The sequence below is a fragment of the Micromys minutus genome (genome assembly GCF_963924665.1).
Source record: "Micromys minutus genome assembly, chromosome: 7".
NCBI classification, from domain to species: domain Eukaryota; kingdom Metazoa; phylum Chordata; class Mammalia; order Rodentia; family Muridae; genus Micromys; species Micromys minutus.
Genome location: NC_137976.1, coordinates 69,583,629 through 69,610,593, shown reverse-complemented (window position 1 = coordinate 69,610,593; position 26,965 = coordinate 69,583,629). Strand labels below are relative to the sequence as shown.

The window sequence follows — 26,965 nt, the reverse complement described above, 5'->3', positions numbered from 1 at the left end:
GTGAGAAGCAAAGCCTCACACTCAGCTTTCCTGCTCAGCGAGGCTTGACACCGCGGCATGGCTTCTGTTCCCGCTTTGCTTTTTCTACTTTGTCTCAAAGTTTGTTGTTTGTTCTATTGCAATTCGTGCAACAAACAGTGTGGTTTGCTGCAATACAGTGCTGTGCGTGTGCGCTCGCGCGCGCGCGCGCGTGTGTGTGTGTGTGTGTGTATGTGTGTGTGTATGTGTGAGTGTGTGTGTGCATGTGTGTGTGTGAGTGTGAGTTCATGTGTGTGCATGTTTGTGAGTGCTGTGTGTGAGTGCATGTGTGTGTGTGCATGTGTGTGTGAGTGTGTGTGAGTGCTGTGTGTGAGTGTGTATGTATGTGTGCATGTGTGTGAGTGTGTGTGTGTGTGCATGTGTGTGTGTGTGTGTGAGTGCTGTGTGTGAGTGCTGCCTGTGCAGACAGAATTGGCTTTATCGCAACTTTTTATCAAGAAGATAACAATGCTGCCCTGCACCAACTTTCGTGTTGTGTTGTTTAGCTTTATATTTTTGAGTGTCTCCACTTTTGCATGATTTTGTCTTTTCTACTACGCCGTAGTCATTTCCCACAGGCTCTCAGCTTACCCACCTGCTCTGGAGTAGCAGGGGCACTTTGATGGAATAAATGCATTTCTCCCAGGAAAAGAGTTTTCAGGATAGCAAGTTTGCATGTTTCTAACTTAATGGAAACTGACAAATGGTGATTTTTCTACAGGATTTAAATGGGGGGGGGCATCTGTTCCAGTCAAGGGTGAGAAAGGAGGGGTGGGCATGGAAGTGTGCCTTCCGGAGGCAGAAAAGGTTGCAGGTGGTAGGACCCGGAGATCCACTGGTTTCCAGATTTGTCTGAGACCCTCGTGTGTGAGCCCTGGAGAGATCACAGGAGAAAGCTTGGCAAGGATGAAGGAGGCCTAGAAACCTGGCCAAGCGCAGGTGGCCCTTTGCGCTGGGCTCTGCCTGAAGGCTGCTCAGAAGGGATGCGCTGAACATCTGGAAGCTGCTGTGTCAGCGCGTTCTCATTCAGGCTGACCGGCGCAGCACTGACTTCTAATTACCCACCCAAGCATAAGCCCAGGCAGTTGGTGGGGTAACGCTCTGGAGAATGTGAAGTTGTAAACGCCTGCCTCTGACCCCTGAACCTGGAAGAGTCTGGGGGTGGGGGGGAAGGACCACTTACTCGAGTGACAGGGCATATGGAGGTAGGCAGCAAAATGTGGTCTTTGAGTTCCCCGCCATCGCACGCCGTCGATAATTCACATTTGCGGTGAAACTGGAGAGAAAAACGAAGACGAGGATGAGCGGAAGTGACCCAGGAGACACGGGGGAGGTAGACGTGGTGCCGAGGTTTTTCTGGGGAGGCGAGCTATCCAGTGGCCCTGCATCTTGGAGCACTGCCTTTGGCTTTGGCAGGGGTGAGCACGTGTGAACACGTGGCATGTCTGCCAGGGGTGCAGAAATGACATCTAGAGCTGCCCGTGGCAGCCCGAGTGGATTCTATACCCCTGTCCCTGGATCTCTGGGTTAGAAAGTCTGAAGGAAGCTCCTCTGAGAAAACCCGTGGGAGGCTGGAGTAAAGCATCCACTGAATTGCATCCTGAGAGTCGCTTCGTCTGAGGTGGAGGAGCCTCCACTTCAGGGCGGATGCCTGGCCAGGGGGTACAAGGCACAGCCTGGCATTGGCTGTGGGAGGAAGGCTGGGCAGCCCTGTGGCACCTAAACACTCATGTTTAGAATGTGGTGGACTCCGAGTTTGGCAGTAGGGAAACCAGGCCCTGGGCTATAGACAGAGTGCTGCTGAGAGAAATGTCTTTGGGCCAACGTCTAGCGCCAAGGTGTGAAGAGGGGGCTTTTCAGGAATTAATCCATCTCCCAACCTGCCAGTTACCGCAGCCCCTGGTGAATGACGTTCATGATCTAGCTGGCTGTCCCCGGCTGCTGGTCATGTCAGGCGAATTTCTTAAGCAACTTTCTCTGGACAACCCGAGGAGTCAGTCATTGGCGGTTGGGAGGCTCGAAAGGGTCTGGGAGGCTCTGGGCTACCCTCTTAGCCTCGTCCCCTCACCCTATTCTCCTCTGGAGGTTTGTTCACTACCCCGGGCTACAGCTGGGACAGAACCAACACTGGAAAGAAGTAGGGCCGCCCTGGGCACCGACCCACCGTCATCCGGCACCACACGCAGTGCCGCGCGGTGACACTCTGGTAGCACTTGATACTTTTGTGGCACCGGTCACACTTGACGGAGGAGTTCCCTTCCACCCACGCGTGCTGCATCACCTGTGGGAGGGAAGGGAAGGATACCAGGGAAGGCAGTGGAATCACGCCCCTGGGCCCAGGGCTACAAAGAAGTGGGCGGCGCGAGGAACCCAGAGGGCCCTGTTTCCTCAGTGTGGAAGCTTTGGATGCAGAGTTCCTCCTGCCTGACCACCGCGATGCTAAGCTAGCCTGTACTGACTCTCACCCCCGCAGGCAAGCATCTAAGCAGCAGCCTGCCCTTCCTCTGTTTTCTAGAACTCACTGGCTGGCATCCCTTTTCTGGGAGGCCGTATGGTGCAGGGGAAGACAGAGGGTGGCTGTGCAGACCAAATCCACGGGAGTCACCCATTTTACATATCACAGCAGGATGACTTCTGGCTACTGTCTGGACCTCTCCGAGTCTCTGGCCCCTCCTCTTTAGACACCAACACGAGGCACCTCTGGGGAACTAAACAGCACATCTGGAAGGCTTCTGTGCTACGTTTCTCTTTCACGTCCTTTTCCTTAGCCTCCCTAGCTGTCCATTACAATCACCCGGGGACTCTGTAGAAATCCTAGTGCCCACCCGACACTCCGAATGAATGAGTCTCAGTGGCTGGGTCCCAGTGGTTTGACGTCAGTCTCCCCATATGGTTTAAATTCACACGCGTTAAAGTGCCCCGAGTGCTTGAAACTTAATGGTAGTCAAGAAGCAAGGAGAAGGAGGCTAGGTCACAAAGTCTAAAGTATCAGTCAGCGTCCCTTCCAGACCCGCTTCCTGGCCATCTGGATGCATCAGATACCTGGCTGGGAAATGCCACCAGGGCAGAGTGGGGTGGGGGTGGGGTGGTATGCAAACCTCTGGGAAAAATTTGCATTAAACAAGTGTGTTTTAAATTTCTTAGAAGCTAAGTCGTGTGACACTCTTCACCCAGAATATTTCTACTAATTTATTGTTCCAAAAACATGTGTCACAACTTGATTTGCAGCTTCTCACATTCAGCTGCATCAGTGAGCAAGGTGGACAAAGAGGTCCCTTTGTGAACTTGAAGTTTACACGGTTACACAGACTGCCCACTGGGATTATTGGTTTTCATTCTGTAGAGGGACAAGTAGAGGCTTCAGCGAAGTGAGTGGTTGGCTCTGGGTTCTAAGGCCACTGAGTAGTCACCCTGGGGACCCACAGCCAGGTCTTCGGACACTAAGCCTCAGGGTTGTTACCCCAGCACTGCGTTGCTTTCTCCAGCCTGACTGGGGTCTGGAGAAATGGTCAGAGACTTGGTTGTCCCACAGGCTCACAAGGTTGTGGATGTGCTCTCCTGGCCCCTCAGCCATGTCACCTGCTCTGTGTCAGATGACCAGAGAGGCCTGAGCATAGGAGACCCACTGTGTGCTTTGGTGGGAGCCAGGCACAGATATGGAGGCATGTATGGGGAGTGGGGCATGCAGTGGAATGGGGCATGCATATGAGGAGTCATCTGAGGAGCCTTCCTCTCAGGTCTTCCGAGGGAGGGCTGTGAGACATCCCACCTTCTAACCATCTCTTGGTTCCCATTTCTCTGCTGCGTCATCTGCAGCAGTGCAGAGGCTGCCCCCGGTGTTAAGGGAAATGTGGTTTCAGACTCAGCAAGGAGCATCACCCAAAGGCCAGAAGAGCTTCCCACCTCCTGACATCTCATCTGGGCATCCATCCACATGCCCAAGTCCTCAAGTTGAGCCTCACAAATGCCTTTGAATGACATTCCTTCCTTTGTTTACCTTTGTTAGTGGAGTCTGGCAGGAACACTCAGACACAACCTGTAAGGTGCCTCAGGGCAGTGCTCATTTCTGCTGTAACTGCTGGAAAAATCTTAGTCCCCTGCTTTCCCCACATACCAACTGTACTGGCTGGTTTTGTGTCAACTTGACACAAGCTGGAGTTATCACCGAGAAAGGAGCCTCAGTTGAGGAAATGCCTCCATGAGATCCAGCTGTAAGTGATCCAGGGGGAGGGCCCAGCCATTGTGGGTGGAGCCATCCCTGACCCAGCCCATTGTGGGTGGAGCCATCCCTGGGCTGGTAGACCTGGGTTCTATAAGAAAGCAGGCTGAGCAAGCCAGGGGAAGCAAGCCAGTAAGTAACATCCTTCCATGGTCTCTGCATCAGCTCCTGCTTCCTGACCTGCTTGAGTTTCAGTCCTGACTTCCTCTGGTGATGAACAGCAATGTGGAAGTGTGAGCTGAATAAACCCTTTTCTCCCCAGCTTGCTTCTTGGTCATGATGTTTTGTGCAGGAATAGAAACCCTGACTAAGACACCAACCTCAGAAAGTCATATGATTAGAAAAGGCACCATCTCATCTGAGCTCTTCCTTGATCCTCCTCTGCTTTCTGATTCTGGAGCTAGTCTCTAAAAACCCTCCTCCAGGTAGGACCTCATCACCTTGTGAACACAGCTCCTTGCCCTTCCCTGAAATCATCTTCTGACCCAACCATTCCAAACCGAGTCCAGGCCGTAGTCAGACACGTCTCCAAGCCCCCTCTGCTAGAATGTTCTGTCCTCTTCCATACTGTGTGAGGCCCTCCTGGTTCAAAGAACAGAGCGTCACCTCCTTTGTGAGCTGCATAGTCCACGAGGCCCTATTAAGGCGGCACACACCCCGTGGCACTGCACTATGCTCACACCTCTATCTAGCATAGCCTGTGCAGAGTTTGAAAGTCTAGATACTATTTCTCATAACCGGTGGATGCCCTGTCATGACACCTGGCACCCAGTGGGCTTCAGGGAGATGCTGAATGGATCGATGGATGAAGGAGATGGCTTAAGGGTCCTCGGGGCAGAGAAGGGACTAGAGAAAGCTCTCTGAGCCCTTCCTGCACGGGTGTCTGGGATGATGGACATGTTGCTCCCGAGGCAGCATGCAGTAGAAGGAGCCAATGGGTGCCACCAACCTCACCACTCCTTTTGGCTTTGGAGTATGTTTTCACACATCCAGGAATGTTTTTGGATACACAGCGTTGGTGGACAGTATATTTACAGTCTGGAAAAAGAGAAGGACAGTGCTTATGAATCCTACCAATATACCCTCCCCAGTGCACACGCTGCAGCCAAGACAGTTTTGCTTCTCCTTCCGGAGTTGGCCTGACTTAGCAGAAACCTAACGCTGTGCCACGGGAGCAGTCAGTGGCTACCCCTCGCCCCACCTCCACCTCTTCACACTACCTTTCTGTGATGGCAGTGACTATGCAGATGTGACCTGGGGAGGGGAGGGACAGATGTCTCAGCATTGCATGTTAGGATGCCAATGAGAGGACAGAAAGCCTCTGGCCCCTGGGCTGATGGATGCTAATGGCTACAGCCTGAGGCATGTTGAGTAACTTGTGCCCTTTGGACATTCAGGATTCTCGGTCAGATGTGCACACAGTAGCACTTTTTTTTTTCTTTCTCTCTGGGGCCGGGGTTTTGTTGTAATAAGTGGGACATTTGTGGGAAGCACCATGTACAGGGTCAGATTAGCAATTCCAAAACTTGTCATTGCTGTTGTAACTGTGGCTGTACACAAAGCGAGGGACCAAGAGGCTTCAGACTTCACAGGAAGGAGAACATGCTGATGAGCTGATGTTGGGGTGGGTCTGGTTCCGGCCTGTGGACCTGTCCTTCTGTTTACTCACTTCGTGGGCTCCAGCTGGCATCTGTTAGCTGGCCATGGGGTGGCTCACAGGGCTCAGTGCAGCCACATTCTCTGGCCTCTGTCCTTAGCCCTGTCACCGCTTGCTCCACCCTTTCCAAACATCATCCTTTTATCTTCTTTCCTTCTATTTTTCTGTGTTTTCCTTCTTAGTCCTAATCTGATCCCTCATTTGTAAATTTTTTTTCTGCTTTCCCCTCTAGCTCTATGAAATGGGTTGCAAAATGAAATAAACATATACTTTTATTTTTCATTGCCCTTATAGAATATAAGATATGTTCTTAACTAATTCAAAAGCCCCTCTAAACGCATATGAAGTGAACATCGGCCACCAACGCGACTGTAATTAGAGTTGTCTTTAACTCGTGGAAAGGCCTTAATACCTATTTTCTAGAGGAGCAGTGGCCTGTGACCCCAACAACAGCAAACACCTTGTCCCTTTGACTCAGCTCGACTCAAAGCAGGGTACAGAGGCCCTGCTGTTGAAACAGGGCAGTCCCACCATCTGGGTGTTCTTTCCAGGAATGGACCCACTGAGCATGTGCAAAGCAAATGGAGCCTGAGGGGAAGGCATCCGGAAGGTTACTCACAGATGCAGCACAGGCCTTGCTTCCGAACACCCATCAGCATGATGTGGCAGAAGTTGCAGTAAGTGGGCTTCTTGAAATGCTTCAGGGTCCAGGCATGTCTCCCATCCCCCTTGGAGCCCTGCCGGGATAATGATGGGGACACTGAGCTGGGCTCCCTCCTGGGAGCCAGAGGCTGCTGCCTTGTTGCAGGTGCAGCTTTTCCTCCATGTTCTCTTCTCAAAGTTGGGAGATAAGTTACTCAGATACGTTAACAGATTCTTAGTGTATGTTTTCTAAAATTAGCACATACAAAAGGAAAAGAACCTCCGAGCAGAAGTGGGAGAGGAGCTAAAATAAGCCCTCTCCTTCCTGGATGATGCCAGAAGTAGAAATGGAAGAGCAATTTGATATGTCTGTCTGCCTGCCTATCTATCTATCTATCTATCTATCTATCTATCTATCTATCGATCTATCATTATCTACCTACCTCACCTGTCTATCTTAGGGGTCTTTAATGACTACAGTCTGACAGCAGCATACCTGTGTGAACTCCAGTTTAAAGAAATAACTTTTGAGAGAACAGATGCTCATTTCTGTGCTAGTCCGATGCAGCATTACTCCCAACAGTGAGGACCTAGAAGTGCTCTAACCATTCCCAGGTCACTGAAGTTGTAGTACATCCATATAACTTAATACTGGGAGGCAATTTCTTTATCTTTTTGGCCTCAAGGACTAATGATGATTTTGATGATGATGATGATAATGATGAATGTTATCCTAGTCCACTGCCAGATTCTAATCTGTACCAAATACTGGGGGTACAAAACTATTGGAGGAGCAGTAAGCTCATTACTAATAAACAGATAAGAAACCAGACTCAGAGATTCTGTAACTAGGCCAGTGCCACAGGAAAGATGAGTGACCGAGGTAGCAGTCCATCGGTGGGCACTTCGCATCTCTCTCTACCTTCCACAAGGGTTGTCCTGGACAGAAGGAAACTTAGCACCTTCTTCATCAACCAATCGAAAGCATCTCCATTCTTGAAGTGGGCTAGCCCAGGTCTCAGCTCCAGAAAGCAAATGGCTGCCGGGCTCAGAGGCTTCTGCTGTGTTCTAGCGCCACCGTGTGGCTTGTTCCTTTATGGCCAGGTTTTACCCCATTGCTATAGTTTTACCAGGAGAATGTGCAGAGAGCCCTGAGCATGCTCAGAGGTCATATGCGTGACTGAAAATGGCGAGAGAGTTGCAGAAGCAGGCTATCCAGGAAGGTGGTGGGGCTTCCTATAGAGGCCTGTATGTTACTTGTTTGTTAAAAACTCAGGACACATTTACAATAGGTTTACATAAGGCTTTTGATTAATATCAAAGAAGTGCACATTTTTTTTTTTTTTTTTTTGTGTGTTCCACTTTTTTGGTGTGAATTTCAGTTTTATGAAAGGCTGATTTGGTATTTGATGGGGACCCTGGAATGGAGCTAAAGAAATACATAGGTTTTGCCTGCTGCCTCCTGAAGTGTGGGCTCTTTCCTTACAAGATGGTGACGGTGCTTTGAACACTAGCGAGTTCAGTACATGGAGAACAAAAGTTGGTTCCTTATGCTTACAAGGTCCCAGTTTTGTTCCCCCACATGAGAACAAACCAAGAGAACAACCTGTTGTGGTTGGAGCAGCAACCAAACAGAACATCTCTTTGGATCCAGTTCCAAGTGAGCACTGACAACAGTCTATTTGCTTTGGGTTCTTGTGTGTGTACCCCCTGAGCAAGAGGCCATTGTTCACAGGTCCCCGTGTTATTGAGTGTGACAGATGGTCCTCTGGTTAGGCATGTGCCCTTGGAGCAATCCTATACCTTGTTGGATCTCTGTAGGATGAAAAGGCTGGAGCAAGAGCCATTAAGGACTCCTTTGGCCACATCATGTGCAGCCCTAAGAGCCAGAATGTGTTATCAAGCTGGTCCTGGCTTGCAAGCCTAGCCACTGTGGATTCGGAATAAACATAGCCTGCCTGGGCTGCAGAGCAAGTCTGAGGCCAGCCTGAGCAACGGACTGAGACGCTGACTCAGAAATAAGAGATGAAAGAGAGATGGAGACATGGCAGAGTGCTCACCTAGCATGCGTGAGGCTCTTGGTTCAATTCACACCCCCCACATAGAAAACAGAATGAGCTCTCAGAATCTTGCTTATTCCATAGGGGTAAGCCAGATACTCTCCAACATTTCTTCTCGGTGCACTGACTACAGTGTAGGGTGCTGGAAAGTGTGGGGAATTTGGAGCTAGGTACAAAACCCAGCTCCTGTTTCTCTATGATGTTCAGAGCCCTGTCTTTTCATCTGTACAAAGTGTGATAAAAGTACCTGTGTACCCGTTTTGATTGTTAAGCCAGAGTCCATTCACAAAAGCCTCCAAGGCAGATCACTGTTTCTCTTCCCCTCTTCTTCGTTTGCTAATTCTTTGCATTTTCCTAGTTTTAAAATTTTTAATTAAACTTAGTCATTGGCAGAGGTGGGTGGGCATTATGTCATGGTGTGTGGAGGTCATATGACAAGGGAGTGAGTTCTTTTCTTCCACCACGTGGATTCTGGGAATTTAACTGAGGTTACGAAGTGCCTCTGTGTGCAGGGCCATCTTGCTGAACCCTCTTCTAGTATCTTAAGACCTAACTCGATGAAAAGATGAGGTGCTCTTTGAAGTTTCTTTAGCACTTTGCCTGGTTGAGAATATGTGTCTTTCAGGAAAATGTTTTACCTGTGTCCCCTCACAGTGAGCACAGCCAAATAATAATAATAATAACAATAATAATAATAATAATAATAATAATAATAACAACAACAACAACAGCAGCAGCAGCAATAATAATAATAATACCCACTGTAGCAGAGCAGGAAAGAGTTGTCAGAGGAAAGACTACATTTTGGGCACGCAGAGTGATGAGAAGGGATGAGAAGGGAGTGCGCTGGGGCCAGCAGGCAGGGCATGGCTTCCCTCTTGGGAAGTCTGTTAGCATCAGGAAGCAATCCAGAGCTACTGAGTGTAGTTTACTGACTTACAGAGTCATCCACTCCCAGGAGGACCAGCAATGGGATGGTGGTCATCCCCCCGTTGACCCACTCCTGTAGAGACACAAAGCCATCCTTGTCGTAGTCCATGCCTTGCAACATCTCCATCAGTATCTGTGGAAGCCAAAGCACAACAGACGGTCCGACTGCATCCGATTCTGGGGCCTCTGCTCTCTGCTGTCTCTCCCGTCCTCTGCTGCTTTCTGCTCCACCCCTTCTTATTCAGCGTGAGCAGCGTGGCAAGGGAGCAAAACAGTGAGAGACCAGGGTTCAAGGCCCAGCTCTGCCCTGTCCTGACCCTTAGGTGGCTCACCCCAGCTCTCTGTGCTCTGGGTTGCCCATCTTAAAATGGAAATAATATTGCCATATTTCAGGGCCTCAGCAAAGCCTGGAGGAGATGCATAGAAAGAGTTTAATCTAATATCTGGTACATAGACCCCCCCAGTGTAGTTAACTTTAGCAGCTGATCATTGATAACTTCTCCATTTCGGGATCTAGCTACAGTTCTATGAGTTTCTATCATAAAGTTGCTCCTGCTCGGTTGGGGAAACTACAGCTTCCGCCATGTCAAGACTTTGTCCTGATGTTCTAGCATCTTCGCTGTTGGAGAAAGGGGAGACCAAACTGCAGGGCTCCAAGAAGCTACTGGGAGGATGAGTCTGGGGTACCACCCAGAGATTCAACATCCGCACCCACATGCCAGATGCACCTCACTCTCTCTGGGGAAAACTGTGTTTGTAGAAACTCACAGGTCTGAGCTCTGTGGGGTCCCACTCCAGGTACTGGGCAACATGCAGCATTTGGTTCACAATCTGATCCATCTCCTAGAAAATATCGGGAGACAAAATATCAGAGGGAGAAAACCAAAGTGTGTGTGTGTGTGTGTGTGTGTGTGTGTGTGTGTGTGTGAGAGAGAGAGAGAGAGTGAGTGTGTGTGAGTGTGTGAGTGTGTGTGAGAGAGAGTGAGTGTGTGTGAGTGTGTGAGTGTGTGTGAGAGAGAGTGAGTGTGTGTGAGTGTGTGAGTGTGTGTGATGCACATGTAAGTGCAGGTTCCTGCAAAGGCCAGGAAAGAGCATCAGATCTCTTGAGCTGCAGTTCCAAGTGATTGTAAGCCACGCAATCACTTGGAACTGAACTTGGGTTGTCTGTAAGAGTAGCACTATGCACCCTTAATCATCAAGTTATCTCTGAAGCCACTGACACAGATCTCTCTCTCTCTCTCTCTCTCTCTCTCTCTCTCTCTCTCTCTCTCTCTCTCTCTCTCTCTCTCTGTCTCTGTCTTGCTCTCCCCTTTCTCCCATTCCTCTTCTTCTCTTCTATCTCATGTTGGATGTTAGACTTAAAACTTGTGATCCTCTTGCCCCAGCCTCTTGCCTGTAAATATTAGTACTTTCCTCAAAGGGACACAGTAGCCCAGCAAAACTCCAGAGAGGGACAGTGGCTGAGTATGATGAAGGGGGTAGAATGCTTCAGTGGAAAAATCTGTGAGTCTACTGAGGTTCAGGATTCTGTAAGATAATGTGACTTAGAAATGGAAAGTTAGACACCATTGTGAGTTGTGCAATTAGAACCAGAATGGTCTGGCTCCAGGAAGAAGGTTCCCCAGTGTCTACCCTGGCCATGTCTGATTATGTAAAGTGATGGATGGGCAGGTAAATCTTGCCCCAGCTTCCTGAATGCTGGGATGACTGGTGTGTACCACTGCTCCCCAGTCCACAGCCATCTGATGTGCTGTGTCATGTTGCCTAGACTACAATGATAGGAAACAGAACTTGGTTGGATACCGAGTAGTACTGGGCATGATGTAAACCCTCAGTAAATGATGCTTGTGGTCTGAGAGAGCCTGTGTTTGTTCCATCAAAGACCACAACCCAGAACACTACAGCGGTGCTGGAGAGACCAGGGAAGGTACTAGGGTTCATTGGCCTAGCAGACTTATTTCCTGTGTTCCTCTATGCATCCCTCCCTCCCTCCTTCTCTCCCTCCCTCCCCTCCCTCTCTCCACCTTTTCCTTCTCTCATTTTCTTCCTTTCTTTCTCTGGCTTCAGTAAGCCGTACACACTTCAGTCTCAGACCTGCCTGTTTATAATAAGCCTTGGGAGTCAGTCATGACCACAAGGCCTGGGTTCAGGGGTGTCTTTTTTTTTCTTGGACTCTCTAGTCTTTTTCTCCCTCCCCGGTCCTGTTCTTGCCTCTTCCTGAAGGGGTTAGATAATGGTAAAGGGTTTAGAAAAGAAGGGACCAGGCTCCTAAGCTTGGATAGGTAGGAAGCCAGTAACCTCCTTCCTGTTGGCCTGGTCCTCCGGACTCCTGGGCGTCAGCAGGGAATTTCAAGGGATGTCTGTGGATGGGGAAGTTACATTTGAGGAAAATACTAAAATGTCTCCCTATCCTGAGATTGGGTGGTTCCAGGCTTCTGGACAGTAGCAGGCAGGGACTCCACTCGTGATCTGCATCTCTTAGTCAGGACGCTGCAGCTCCTGTAGGGATGGAACTGAGGCATCCGGGTGCTTCCTTCACTGTACCTTGCTCTCCCCTACCCACTCCTTTTCAGATCCCAAGGCTGTGAGGAAAGTGGGAGCTTACCGCTTGGTCCAGGAGTCCGTTTTCATCCGAGTCATAGAGACGGAACATGACTGCAAGAAACACGCAGGTCATCAGAGCAAGGTCCTCCAGGAGCCAGCATGGGCTGTCACTCTGCTACTCCCGTTCTTAGCCCACATCCAGACAGCACTGGGGCATAAGCTATTACAGCCAGCTTACTCTCTGAGGCTCCGAATATGACTTCCTTAAGGAAGAGGCGAAGCTAGGGAGAAGAATGAGGCCCCTGGGCTTTTGGGCCTTTCTGTGCTGTGACTCTGTGGCAGATGAGACCTGGGAGAGCATGCCCATCATCCCGCATTGCCTGGACACAATTTAAAACCCATGCCCAGCAGCTGGTCCAACTGAGGCACCACCAGGATCACAGCGGGGCCTTGGCCTCCACTGCACACAGGGAGTTGGGCATGTTGGAATCTTGGTGCATGCTGCCTCTTCTGGGATGTCAACGAGTTGGCTCTCTTCTGGGATCACTTTGTTTGAAAGATGGAAACTAGTCCATTTCTGTCAGTGTGAGCATAAGCCTTAATATTTACAGCTATTATCAAGTTAGGGCTCAGAATGCAGAAAGCATTTGACACGTTATCTTTTTCTTTTCTTAGTGAATATTTACATGTGACATTCCTTAGCCAGCAGGTACTGGCGTATGAACCCAGTCATAATTACCTATTAATAATAATTACCTTAGTCTTGAGGACATGAGGTAGTTGCTGCTGCTGGAGCTACAGGTCACTCAAGATGTCATTTTATAATTTTCCTTTATCCCAAATGCTGGGAGCCAGAAACATTTTAGATTTAGGGTATTTTTTCATTAGGGAGTATTTCATATATATAATCAGATATTTTGAGGATACTACCTGAGTCCAAATGCAATATGACAGCTTTCATATGTCTTACATGCACAGCCGTCAGGAGATTTATGGACTAGTTCTAGTGCAGTCCAGCCCTGGATCTCAGATGGGGAATTCTCCACGTACGCCATGGAGTCTCAAGAGTTTGGGATTTTGGAGCAAGTGTCAATATGCTAATTGGAAATATCTTGTGAGCTTCAGGGAGGCCAAGCAGACAAGGAAGGTCAGGGAAGGACTGGAACTGAAGACTCAGTGTGCGCTCACAGGGACGTTCACCCACAATGTGGAAATGGTGTGATCTCAGAAGCAAGCAGCAGGAGGCAAGCTGGACACCTCTTCCCTTTCACTTTCACTGCCGTTCTTTATGCTGTTCACAGCTGGGTTCTCTTATGTGCACCTCCTACTGGCCACATCCTGTTCTAGCTCCCAGCATGCTGTCTGGCAATATTATGCCTCTCTTGTACAACTGTCCTCTGAGGTTTCAAATTCCCTGATCTTTGTATCCCCCTCACCCATGGTGTATATCTGAGTAGCATTTAAGTTTTTAATAGTAGCCTTCCCATTCTCTCTGGTTCCTCAGAATATTTTGGCCAGGGGCTCATAGTACATGCGTGTTATAGAGAACGTCGGAGCAAACATACTAAGTTTGTTCCAGGACATGTTCTGGTTCAGGTGACCCATGTTCAGACATGCTCCTTTTAACCTTCCCATACTGTCTCACATGTAAAGTGAGACAGCCATGTCTGCCTCCCAGGTTTATTATGAAACTAACAGTAAGTGAGAAGGTGGATTCAAGACGCTTAGCAAGTAAATGTGTGGTGTCCAGCCGATCGATGCTGGTGTATCCACAATCGGTGGAATCTCAGGGATGACTTCTAAAAAGCCTCATGCCTAGTTCTCAGACTACAGACACTTAACTTGCCTTCAGTCATTAAAATGAGAGATGGCCTTATTTGCAATCAAAGGCTGTGAGGGAAAATATTAGCTAAAGATGGAGAGGGAATGAAAAACTCAGAGACACCAAAGAGACGCAGGAATGATGAATCACAACAGGCTCGGCTGGAAAGTGATCCGGACAGTGAAAACCTATAAATAAATGTGACTGTGGGCTGAGTGTTCCCTAATGTGTGACATCACTGTACTGAAGCCAGGCAGTAGGGTGATCTTAGAAGAAGACACTGAACTATTTCTAGATGAAATCACGGGATCCTAGAATCTGTTTTGAAACAATCAGAGGCCAAGGTGGGAGGGAACTCGAAAGCAAGAGTGACCGCCACTAGTTATGCGAATAATGGAAGATGGGGGCGGGTCACAGCTCTCAGCCACCTCTGAAATATTTAATATTTTAAAAAAAGACAGGAAAATTTCTGTTCTGTTTGAAAAAGTCACTTGGGAGCTGAAGAGATGGCTCAGCAGTTAAGAGCACTGACTGCTCTTCCAGAGGTCCTGAGTTCAAATCCCAGCAACCACATGGTGGCTCAAACCATCTGTAATGAGACCTCATGTCCTCTGCTTGTGTGTCTGAAGACAGCAACAGTGTACATATATAAAATAAATAAATAAATAAATCTTTACAAAGAAAAAGAAAAAGTCACTCAGAGTGTCATTGATGAGAAGGATCTAACATGTCCTCCTTGGCCATTGCCCACAAACATGATACAGAAGAGTCAAAGCCCTCCTAACAGTTGAAAATAATTTGATATTTCACTTTTAACTTTAGCTAGAAAAGAAAAAAAAATTTGTGGTGTTCCCACCAAATCAGCACTTGAGACTTGCATCGTGAACACCCCCCAGCCTCTGGAAGAGGTTAAGCTCAGCTAATGACCAAGCTGTCAGTTCGGTTTTGGCAGAGTTCACCTTTGGCATACTTCTCCTGGTAATGGTTAAGTTTTGCTGACTGGTCTTATTAACTGAATTTTAACTTTTGTTAACTTTGCTGCTACTTATGTTCCCCAACGAGGCAAATGCAAGATGGGTTGAAGCAGGGTCTTTTCATTTGCCCTAAAACTCATGCTGGTGGTTCTAGAGACCAGAAAAGCCATCCTGGGATAGTTCTTCAAGGCCACAGGCTCCAACTGCTGAGCCCTTACCTTGTCTTGAAGGTCTGCTTTGCTTTACATTTATTACAATTCTTTGAGGCAGGGTCTCCATGTGCAGCCCTGGCTGGCCTTGAACTCATCACACAGACCAGAATTTCCATGAATTCAGAGATTCACCAAAGGCATCCCTATCATTCCCACATCTGAAGGGGTTTGGAAACTGGCTTTGAAGCACCACAGAACATACTTAACTCTTCTAGTGAGTGTGAGGGTCGAAATGGAAACAGGACTTATCAAGACAGGCTTATTCAAGGGAAAGAAAGAAAAGGAAGGCAGGGAAAGGGAGGGAGGGATTTCCTGGCATGAAGACATAGGACCTTAGTTTCAGCACTCGGAGGCAGAGGCAGAGGCAGAGGCAGAGGCAGAGGCAGAGGCAGAGGCAGAGGCAGAGGCAGAGGCAGAGGCAGAGGCAGAGGCAGAGGCAGAGGCAGAGGCAGAGGCAGAGGCAGAGGCAGAGGCAGAGGCAGAGGCAGAGGCAGAGGCAGAGGCAGAGGCAGAGGCAGAGGCAGAGGCAGAGGCAGAGGCAGAGGCAGAGGCAGAGGCAGAGGCAGAGGCAGAGGCAGAGGCAGAGGCAGAGGCAGAGGCAGAGGCAGAGGCAGAGGCAGAGGCAGAGGCAGAGGCAGAGGCAGAGGCAGAGGCAGAGGCAGAGGCAGAGGCAGAGGCAGAGGCAGAGGCAGAGGCAGAGGCAGAGGCAGAGGCAGAGGCAGAGGCAGAGGCAGAGGCAGAGGCAGAGGCAGAGGCAGAGGCAGAGGCAGAGGCAGAGGCAGAGGCAGAGGCAGAGGCAGAGGCAGAGGCAGAGGCAGAGGCAGAGGCAGAGGCAGAGGCAGAGGCAGAGGCAGAGGCAGAGGCAGAGGCAGAGGCAGAGGCAGAGGCAGAGGCAGAGGCAGAGGCAGAGGCAGAGGCAGAGGCAGAGGCAGAGGCAGAGGCAGAGGCAGAGGCAGAGGCAGAGGCAGAGGCAGAGGCAGAGGCAGAGGCAGAGGCAGAGGCAGAGGCAGAGGCAGAGGCAGAGGCAGAGGCAGAGGCAGAGGCAGAGGCAGAGGCAGAGGCAGAGGCAGAGGCAGAGGCAGAGGCAGAGGCAGAGGCAGAGGCAGAGGCAGAGGCAGAGGCAGAGGCAGAGGCAGAGGCAGAGGCAGAGGCAGAGGCAGAGGCAGAGGCAGAGGCAGAGGCAGAGGCAGAGGCAGAGGCAGAGGCAGAGGCAGAGGCAGAGGCAGAGGCAGAGGCAGAGGCAGAGGCAGAGGCAGAGGCAGAGGCAGAGGCAGAGGCAGAGGCAGAGGCAGAGGCAGAGGCAGAGGCAGAGGCAGAGGCAGAGGCAGAGGCAGAGGCAGAGGCAGAGGCAGAGGCAGAGGCAGAGGCAGAGGCAGAGGCAGAGGCAGAGGCAGAGGCAGAGGCAGAGGCAGAGGCAGAGGCAGAGGCAGAGGCAGACCCATCTCTAGGAATTCAAGACAGCTTGGTCTACATAGTGTGGTCCAGGACAGCCAGGACTATAAAGAGAGACTTGTTCTTAAAGTAATAGAACAAAATAAACGAAAGGGAAGAGGACGGAGGGAGCAGGGGAGGGAGGAAGCCCTATAGTTAGTGTTCCTTGCTCACAGCTTAGGGGAAGATCGGAAAATGTTGAGTATCTTTTCCTTAAAAAATATTTTTTTTTTTGAGTTGAGGCTGAAGCTCTCTGATTAGAGGCACTCAGGAAGCCCCCCAGACTAAACAGTACAGAGTCCTTGGTAGCAGCCCCTTTCTTCCAGATGGCTGAGGTCTGAGATTTCCATCTAAGTTCTACACTGGTTCTGTGCCCTGGGTAGATTGTAGAAGATGTTGTCGCTGCTACTGAAGGGACAGAGACCCCTCCCCAGTGCCCAGATGCATCTCTAATATGTAGGAAATGACTGTCTAGAGCTCTGGTCTCCTCTGGAAGGAAGCTGAGGCCCTAGGCAGGTGAGCACTTACATTCTAGCTTATCCTGAGGTCTCCCGGTCTCCATCAGGGACAAGTAACACACGACGTCCTTCAGGTACACCATGGGGACATCTGAGCTTGAAGCCAGAGCATCAGGGTCTCCCCATGGGGCTTCAGCTTCTAGTTCTTTAGATGGTGCTTGTATCTTAGTTGTTTTTGATTCTGAAAGACAAAAGAGGAACATCCAAGGACCTTCATGCTATAAGCATCGCCCTGCCTTTGGTCCCATCGTCCTCACGGTTGAGGTGAGAACGTTCGATGGGTGGCTTAAAGAATGTAATTAACAGACGTTGTGTAATGTGGCCACAGAAACCCAGTCTTCACTAATTGTCAAGGAATAGCCCCATTTTGATTCTTTTAAGACTTTATTTCCTCGCAGAAAGTTTATTCATTTTCAGAATTTCCAAGAAAGATGGCAGTGAGTTCTGGTGATATCACAGTGAGTGAAAACATATTTACCATAAGGTCCAAATACTCAGTCTGCTGATGTAATTCCGGTGGGCTTCTGCCACATCCAAATCCTTTCTGAGAGGGGAGCTATGAAAGCCTTGGGTGCACATGATATCCTCAGTGGATATATGCTATTGATAAGAGCCAGCCATGCCCAGGACCATGGGAGTGGCAAAGCCTTCCTCTGGTCCATGGATGAACACTAATGTATGCGGGAAATGATCTCGGTAGCTCCTCCCGCCATGTTTAGTGCTTGAAGACTGCTCAGCTATAGAGACTGCTTCTACTGAGTTAGTGAAGCCCATGTCCTTGTTCAGCTGTATATAATAGTCCCGTCTCCTTGTTTACCTAATGTACTGACCCTGCGAATACATAATAAACACTTCCCCATTGCAGCCTAGACCCTCTAAACCAGCGTGTCTGCATCCCTGTGTCTGTCCTTTCATGCTGTCACTACCCCAGGTAGGCCAGTCTTTGCACCCATGCGAGGACGTGGTATCTCGTAGTGTTCTACAAATATGCCTAACGGCAAAGGAAGAGCTTGACATCCAAGAGAAAAACGTTACTGACAATCAATCCGTTTCCAGAAACCAGGAGACTTTAGCCACCAAGACAATGCAGAAAGCAGTTTGCTATATGCGCCACGAAGAAAGGTTTCCTTATACTCTATACCCTAGATCGGGGAACGTAAAATTCATTGTCCATAAAGACACTAGGCGTTTGAGTTCACTATATGAAGTCTGTTCTCAGAGGCACTTTGTTTTCCTCCCCTCGGCTTTGTTACTTTCATGTCCACCAGAAATCTCTCCATAGCCAGTAGGATAGACAACACCCAGGAAGCAACTGACTGTGGGATAAGGGCAGTGGGCAAACCAAGGCAGGCACTATGAGGCCAAGAGGTAGTAAGTGTCAACGACACAGACAGAGGCAGAGGCAGCCTCTGAGGCACTGCCTGCTGGTGAACGCAGTGTTACCACACACTGTTCAGAGAACCAAAGAGCCACACCCTGGAAGGGGGCATTGACCTCAAGATAGCAGAGCTGAGAGAGAAGAAGGCCTACCCACCATGCAGCGTGGGCTGTGAGTTAGGAAAGACTCAGCTGCCATTCATGACAGTGGAGGAGATGAGAGGTCTCTGACCTACAGAGGGCCCATGAAGAGACCAATGGAGCCTACAAAACACAGAAAGGAAGCTTCACCCACAAGTCCCAGAGGACCAGGTGCTCGCAGGTAATTTTCTATCGGACAGGATACAGGATGAGGTAACAGAAGGAGTGATGTGGGGAGACCAAGACGAGATTACTGATGCAGTCAAACCATCAGGTCATCCCTGGAAGAAATGCTGTGGAAGGTCCTAACAGTGATGTGGAAGACATGTGGCAGTATGGTCCTCTGCACAGGGGTCCCCAGGACCCCAGATTACTGCTGTGTGCTCAGATTATTCATCCATTAAAACACCGCCAATGGCTTCCACTTTGTCTCCAGCACGGAGTCTCGTGGACCAGATGTGTGATCCTGCCTGACTCAGTGAGCACCTGGACAGAAGCCTTGAAGCAGCAGTTTAGAGGACACCGCCTTTCAAGTAGAACCCCTGAGAAAATGGAAGACAAATGAGAGGCCAGATGCCCCCTGGGACTGCCACCTCGTAGCATTTGGAAGAGCTTGCCATGTCGTACCAAGGGAGGGCGATCCTGGCATTCTTGGTGAGTTGAGGAGGAGACGGGAGCCTGGGAGCCCAGAGTGGTTCCATGCTGGACTAGAACTCAGGGAGCTGCACAGACACTAACCCGGAGGCTTGTAGGAGGCTCCCTTATAACCAGGGCAGCCATCTTCACTTCAGCTCAGTGGTGATTCTTCCTCCCCGATGAGGAAACCACTGGACGCTGGGAGATGGGGGCCGGTTAGTTAGGATGGGGGTAGGAGAAGATGCAGGATCGGAGGGCCAAACTCTGACAAAAAGATCAGGACTGATGCTCAGTTTCATTGATCAGTAGAAGCCCTGGGAATTCACATGTTTCTAGCAACCACATGGTGGCTTATAACTATCTATAACAAAACCTGATGCCCTCTTCTGGCATGTAGGTGTATAAGATAGAGTACTCATAAACAGACAATTGTACACACACACACACACACACACACACACACACACACACACACACACACACACACCACATAAAATCCTACCCAAGCTATTTTAAAAGACCAGCATTGTTTCAAGGCCCAAATCAAAGACATCACAAGAGAAGGGGGTAAACTTCACTATTCTTCATGACAAAGATGCTAAACTGCAGCATCAACTATAACACTGTTACAGTTTCCTATAAGCTAAAGTGTGCAGAGTGCCTGGTATATTATACCTAGCATTCTGTTCTGGGGATCGAAGGTTCTCCCCACAAAGGCTTACAAAAGAGTACTTACAAGTTTGTAATACTCCCAAACTGGAGACTAACCAAATGTCCCTGTCCCAACAAGTGAGGTAATTATGGAAACTATATGCTAGAATACAAATAAACATCCAAAATATGCTGACTATTAATATACACCAATGATTAAATATCAAAATGATTATGCCAACAAAAGAAGAACTAAGAAAGGAAACAGTGCACGACTCTGTTCACATAGAGTCCAGATGGCACAGTGGCACTCGTAGTGACAGAAGGCAGGTCACAGGCTGCATGGGGTGGGGCAGGGCTGGAGGAAGGTTGGAAAAGTCACTCATAGATGTTGAATGTGCTCATTCTCCTGGTTTGTCACTGGCTTCTGAGAATGCATACACACTCCGGAAGCTTTGGATTTTACACGCTGAACATGTAATTTATTTTATGCTGACTACAGTTCAGAGCTAAGAATGTGACTACATTCCCCCCCTCCGGAAGATGGTTAGATGTGTACACACACACACACACACACACACACACACACACACACACACCCTTGTATATTATATGCCTGGTCTTGTGCAAGGAGTTCTCATCTACACCGTTTCATTTGATCCTCACACCGACCCTCTGAGGTAGGTATTTATCCTCAAGTTTGTCGGGTGAGGAAGATGAGGCTCAGAAAGGTTAGGCAGTTTGTTCAAGGGCACAGAGTTAGAAACCAGTGATCTGGGACTGGGTTTTAAGTCTGGAGTGATAGCCCATTCCTTCCCATCCCTCTAGCCCATGGCTTCCCCCCAAAAGCCTTCCCCATCCTTCTCTGGGAGGATGCAGTCAGTTGAGAATTAAGACATAAATAAAAAAACAACTAGCAGAGACAAGTTCCCAGAAGAGGTGACGTTCCACACTCATGCTGTGTGACGTCCCAGTCACAGTGCGGGGGAGGAGGCAGCAACAGCCCTAGTAGGGGCACACAGGGACTACAGCCGCCAAAGGCTGCAGCGGGTGGGCCAAGGAACCCCCCATGTCTTTGAGAACAAACGTCTGGAGCCAGCAGTGGTCATGGGCACAGTCACATCCTCCTCCATCTGTCCATTTCACCGGTGTTTGAGATCCAAGAGAGATCCAAAATCAGGAGAACAAACGAGTCTGTGCTTCACATGTCCTGGGACTGTCATCTCCCCTGTCCTGCTGTCCCCAAGGCCCACAGACATCAACCAGTTCCTGTTGGAAAGAACAGGTTGTTCCCATGGGCATATCCAGAGTCCCCTTGCCCAGGAGGAGCTGCCCCTCCCCTGATTTCGGATGAGCAGCTCGCCCACTTGACCCTCTGTCAGGTCAGCCGAGACAGGCATCCTCTGCTAGCCTGGCTTCCCGGTCTTTTTCCTGCTCTATGACTACCATCTGTCCATCCTCGCCCTGCACCTCTGTCTTGATAGGCTTGACGCCCAGGCGGCTGGAGGAACAGCAGCTCCTCATCCTTCCTGAGGCTCAACTCCCTCAGCAGCTCTGCAACAGACACATCCTCTGGAAGACCAGGGGTCTTGATGGCTGCTCTTGGAGGGGCTCTCACCTTCGCCTCCTCTTCCTCGTCCCGGGGACCCTCTTTCACTCTTAGAGCTGGCACATCCACCTCCACGTCTTCTTCCTTGGGGCCAGCAGAAAAAGGCTTCACATCTGGTTCTTCACTCCTTAAAGAGCCACCCTGAATGGGCCAGTGACAGCTGCACTGGCATGTTCCGAGTCATTCTTTAGCCCTGGGTCATCGATGGAATCATCCTTCTCCAGCGTGCACGGGATCTGCTTGGTTTCCTTAACTGTTTCTCTCTTCTTTTTTCGATGTTGGTGATATGAAAAGGCCCCATGTCCGACATATCCACTGTCTTATCCTAGCTCCCCTCCCCCCTCTTTCAACATCAGCAGACCCGGCTCGAAAATGGAATGGGACTGGATCACTTCTGGGTGGCCACGCCCACGTCCATGACCCTCACGCTGGCGGTCTCTGTCCTGTGCATGCTTTTCCTTCTTCACAGTTACTTCTTCTTTTGGCTCTTCTTTGATCTTCTGACTGATGATATTTGGGGTGAAGGTTTTCTTCTTGACTCCGCCAAGGGTGAGGTCCCGGGAGCAGATGGAAGGAAGGTGGACCGGTGTAAGCAGGGGTGCGGGCTTCGGGCTGATCAGACCCAGAGAGAAGGGTCAGGATTGCTGGGCTCATCCTTGTTCTTCTGACATGGTTCCTGCATTGTGGTTCTGCGCTGTGTCAGGACCTCTCCTCCGATAAGACCAACCACTGGCTGCTGGTCTCCTGGCAAGGCGGAAGTTTCTGCTACCCTGTTAACTGCCAGAGTTGGTTCAACTGATCTGGCTGGCTAGGCGACTGTCCCCTTCCTCCCTCACCACTGCATTTGTATCCCTCCCGAAGACACACGCTCAGCCAGAAGAGGACGACCCTCCCTGAATAAAGGAGGTTCGGTCTTCGGTCAAGGGTAGCCGAGTAGCTGGGCCCCCTGCTACAACTCCAAACTAGCTCTCAAGGTCCACTGTGCAGGACCCAAACCTCCAGTCACCTGACACCCTCAGTGGCCGAGAAAAACGGCCTCTTCTACACCACATAGGCTCTCACCCCACGCCCTGCTGTAAACCCCTTTATCAAAATCTCCTGTCTGTCAGGTTTCTGCTTGTCATCTCTGTGGCACTGGGTAACGTCCAGCTGTGGCAGAGAAGAGAGTTTTGGCACCCTAGGACAGGGTTTGCACTACATGGTGTGTGACTTGCTTAGGTAGGCTTACTCTCCATTTCTGACGTGTGCTCTGTTTCCCATGTGTGATGTTAGTTTTCTTTTCTCCCTCCCCTCCCCGATTTTTCTCCCCCCCCCCACATCCCTGGTCTATATTCCCCTGCTGTTTCTTTTCAGTTCGTCCCCCTCTCCCCCGCCTCTTACAGAATTTACTGTTATTATTTTCAATTATGTATAGTGTGCATGTCTGAAAATGAGTATGTGCTCGAGAGCGCGTATGCCCATTCTGACCTCCGATCCCCTAGAGCCGAGGTACGGCCGCCAGAAGTGGGTGGTGGAAGTGAACTTCCTTCTAGAAGAGCAGCAGGTGCTCCAACCACTGGTGATCTCTGTACTCTCTCTTCTTTTCAGGTGGAGCCACCATGTTGTCTAGGCTACCCTTAAACTCAAGGGCTCACATAGCTTCTCATCGCTGCCTCCTGAGAAGCTGGGGGTATAGCATCCGGCTCCACAGTGAATTTAAAAACAACAACAAACCCAAACTAACTCAGCAGTCCTGCCAAACCCTGAAAGCTCTATAATGCTTCCGGTTTCCCTCTTGGGACCAGAAACGAGACCCATCAGGGCTGTAGCTAGTGTCCACTGGGAGAGGCTGTGATCCTAGGTCTCTGCTGAAACCGTTCCTCTTCTCATTCAGCTGTGAAACTCTTACCTACTTTGTCTGACTCGTAATTTAAGAATATAATGGAACCACATCCTTTACCCTCAGTGTCCATCCCAAGAGCTGGGCTTCACCTTTGTGTATAAATTATCTCAACAAGATCTCATGTAGTATACAGTGAGTCTCTGAGTCTGTATTTGTCAAGAGCAAAGTGCAGAACCCTTAAGTCCATTAGAGCAGGACACCAAGCTGGCCCAGTAGGAGACCAAGGCTTCAGACTCACAGGCTGTGACAGGCTAAAAACAGAGTGACCATCTAGAGCAGTGCTTCTCGACATGTGGGTCATGACCCCTTTGGGGATTGAGCGACCCTTCACAGAGATCTCCTAAGACCACAGGAGAACACAGATACTTACACTACAATTCAGAATGATAGCAAAATTACAGTTATGAAGTAGCAACTGTCAGCATTTAGTCTAGGTTTGCCCCACAGTTACCCGGCAACAGCCGCATGTGCCTGACTCACTATAAAAGGGGCTGCTTGCCCCCTCCTCTCTCTTTCCTTCTTGCTCTCACTCTGTCCTCTCACCCCTTCCTCCTCTCTCCCCAACTCCATATATATATATGAAAAGAAAATAAGCAGGTACCTCAACCAACATTTGCTGGTTCCCTTGGGCAATTATTAGAAACCCTTTAACTTGTTAAAATGACATGCACATTTCTTTTCCTTAAGTTAAAATTTAACTTAATTTTACGTGTGTGTGTGTGTGTGTGTGTGTGTGTGTGTGTGTGTGTTTTCTCTGCCAATGGAGGCAAGAAAAGGGAACGAGAAATCCCCAGACCATTGTGAGCTGCATGCGGGTGCTAGGATGCCAACAAGGGTCCTTAGCCAGAGCAGCTGGTACCCTGAACTTCTAGAGCATCGCTCCAGTCCCTCGTGTGCATTTTCACACACTTACACACCCGCCCTGCCCTTTCCAGCTATCCACTGGTGAAACACAGAATCCTGCATGCATCTGCCTGAGAGTCAGATCTTGGCAAATACACTCCCATCCCCAGGCCTCTGGAGAAGGCTCCTCCCCACCCTAGCAGACAACTTAGGAGTAAACTCTGGCAACCTGTCCCAAGTCTTGACTCGCTCTGTTCCGGGACAAGGGAGAGAAGAACCTTTACTGAGCTGTAGAATCCCTCAGTTGCATGGATGAGAAGGAGCTGGACCCTTAGTTCCTCTTCCTCCCCCAAATCTCATGTCCCAATGTCTTACCAGTGTCCGGAGCGCAGGCCTCGTCTGCTTTGGCAGCGTTATCTGCATTATAATCTAGGGAACAAAAAGAAGAGTAAAGGCCAGTCCATGCCCCCCAGACTCTTAGAGGGGCATGTAGGGGACCTTCCCATGGGCTCTGGTTTGTGTTGTCAGCTTGGCTCATGGTCTCTGAAAGTTCAGTAAGACCCTGGCCATGACCTCCTCTCCTCTGACCGTCCCTGATTAGTTCTCTCTGGGACATGTGCCAGATGTGCTCTAACCATGAAGCCTTCTTGAAAGGACCTTGCTTTTCTGCCACATGTTAGATTGTGGCCCCTGTTATCCCATTCTATTCTCTGACCCTGGGTGACAGAATTTACCCCTCTTTGTTCCTCTTGCCGAAGGGCTCACCAGACACAAGTTTTAGTGAGGGTCTAGAAAGAGAGGAGTCCCTACCCCATAGTTTTCCTTCTGCTTCCTCCTTAAGGAAGTCACTGTGCTCAGGTGCCCCTTTAGTGTGCTGCCTGTGCCCGTTGCCAAGGGTTACAGCTACTCAGCATCCTCCCATCTTGGGGAAAGCTGGACCTTGTACCTGAGACATTGGGCTCACTACTGCTGGCCCCCTCCTTTGGGTGGTCAGGTGTCTCTTGTCTGGGCTTCTGGCTGAAGGCCAGGAAGAGGTGTGTGCTCAGTGGCTGAGGAAGGTCCACCTCCAGGTATGCCCTCATGAACAGCTTGAAGACATCATAGCTAATGGGCTGAGGAGGGTAAGAAGAGAGAAGTCAATAGCGGGAAGGGAGAGGCTGTGGAAGGAAAGGGAACCGGGTGCTGGCTGGTGAGGCAGGTCAAGTGGGAGCAATGGAAGTGAAGGGGGTGGCAGGAAAAGGAATGAAAAGACCAGGAGGAGACAGAGTCTGAGGGACAGCAGACAGGCATGGGACATAGACAGAGAAAACATGGTGGCTGACCATCAGACACAATAACAGAGTAGGGTTCTGTAATAAGGTATATTTCGGTCTAAATTAGGATTAAAAGTAGAGGTTCAGGGACTACTGTAAATGAAGTCAGATGTTGGGGTACACTAGAGTAAAACGCTGCTCTTTAGACATCACAGGAGTCACTAGCTCAGTAGTTGTGGTCGTCTGTATAAGACCTGCATAGGATCAAGCCAGTTAACATCACAGAACCCAGAGATGTGCTCATGTTTGCTCATCACTAGCTAAGGAGGTTATGGACAGTTTTAGTTAAAGTTGTGGTCCACAGTAGGTCTACTATACATCGGTGAATGGTCCTATACCATGAGAATATGAGCAGCGCAAGCTGTACTTAGTAGGTCATCAAGCAGTAGAGAACGTTATGTTGCAAAGGGGTGGGAGGAGTTGGGGTGGATCTCAGAGAAGCTAGTCAAAAGAGTAGGGGTGGGTATAACCAAAACATGCCTGATGTAAGTATGAAGTGCTCAGAGGATTAACAAATCACATAGTTCATGTTCATAAATAGTGATCTCTACAGATCTGCCTTGGTCCAGGCACATGAGAAGGTATATGGACCAAGGATTCAGTCAGTGCTTGAAAATCCTGGTTAAGATGAAGAAGGATGTGGGAGAGAGCAGGATAAAAAGAAAGGTTGGCTCTTTTGTGTTTTTCGTGATGTGTTTTTCTGATTCTTGAGGTCAGGTCTCAGAAAGTAGGAGAGATTAGGGAGCAAAAGACAGGCTCAGCCCTGAAGTGCTTTTATAATTCTCATTTTCTCTAGACAGATTCCGAGATGAAAAGCAATTGTGTGTGTCTGTCTCAGCTGTGACCCAGAACGTGTCATTGTGAAGGGCTTAGGCTTGGAGGGAAGCAGGAAGCTAAGGACAGAAGGTGGAAGCAGGGGGCATGGCAGAAACTAGACCCTGTCCCTGCTGTGTCTCTCTCAGAACAGCCTGGCATCTGGTCCCAGGCTTTGCGCTTCCACGCCCTCAGCAAACAGTCACCAACAATAACAACAACAGTTGGCTGTGAGTCATCGCTGGCTTGCGCTTTCATGGCATTGGAGCATCATCAAATCACAGAAGCTTCTGGAAGCCATTTGAAGAAAGGCTGCCCCAGAGCTGCTGTGCACAGTAATAGCCAGGAGGGTAGAATCCCGCTTTGGGAACCTACTTGGTGCTCTCTGGAAAACGCTGATAGCATTTAACCCCTTTCATGTTCTCAGGATTCAGTAAGCCTTCCCGGAATCGGGAGCCGACTGGCATGCGTACCGTCAGGTGTGGGTTCCACTGGGAACTCACAACCGATCTCTGCTTAGCCCAGATTAACAGAACCCAGCACGTGGATGATTGATCTTTATTGTGGCAGCTATTCGGTGCTCTGTGTTCCTTTTATGTCACAAGTCTCTGAGTCTTGGCTACGTTCTCTGCCTGTCTCTGTAGGTTTATTTTTCAAAGCCCCTCTTTAATGA

The 26,965-nt window shown here is 49.5% G+C and overlaps 1 protein-coding gene and 1 pseudogene across 4 annotated transcripts in view; both read right to left on the bottom strand.

Moving 5' to 3' along the window:
• DGKG (diacylglycerol kinase gamma) overlaps positions 1–26,965 on the bottom strand; it is a gene marked incomplete at both ends in the record, with an annotated part of 146,777 nt that overhangs the window by 96,135 nt on the left and 23,677 nt on the right. For 2 of the 3 annotated variants that reach the window (XM_080919456.1, XM_080919457.1), the window contains 10 exons: positions 1,202–1,294; positions 2,183–2,299; positions 5,187–5,275; positions 6,514–6,631; positions 9,537–9,659; positions 10,295–10,369; positions 12,132–12,181; positions 17,038–17,208; positions 24,542–24,595; positions 25,113–25,278. In XM_080919456.1, the coding sequence (XP_080775582.1) occupies positions 1,202–1,294; positions 2,183–2,299; positions 5,187–5,275; positions 6,514–6,631; positions 9,537–9,659; positions 10,295–10,369; positions 12,132–12,181; positions 17,038–17,208; positions 24,542–24,595; positions 25,113–25,278 (1,056 nt within the window). The remainder of the gene's footprint in view (positions 1–1,201; positions 1,295–2,182; positions 2,300–5,186; positions 5,276–6,513; positions 6,632–9,536; positions 9,660–10,294; positions 10,370–12,131; positions 12,182–17,037; positions 17,209–24,541; positions 24,596–25,112; positions 25,279–26,965) is intronic. The other variant, XM_080919458.1, reaches the window with a different exon arrangement.
• On the bottom strand, positions 20,975–22,285 carry LOC308422572 (DNA-directed RNA polymerase III subunit RPC4-like; annotated as a pseudogene). Its single transcript has 2 exons — positions 22,278–22,285; positions 20,975–22,053 (listed from the first exon to the last, which is right to left on the bottom strand). The product of its transcript is annotated as a DNA-directed RNA polymerase III subunit RPC4-like (transcript).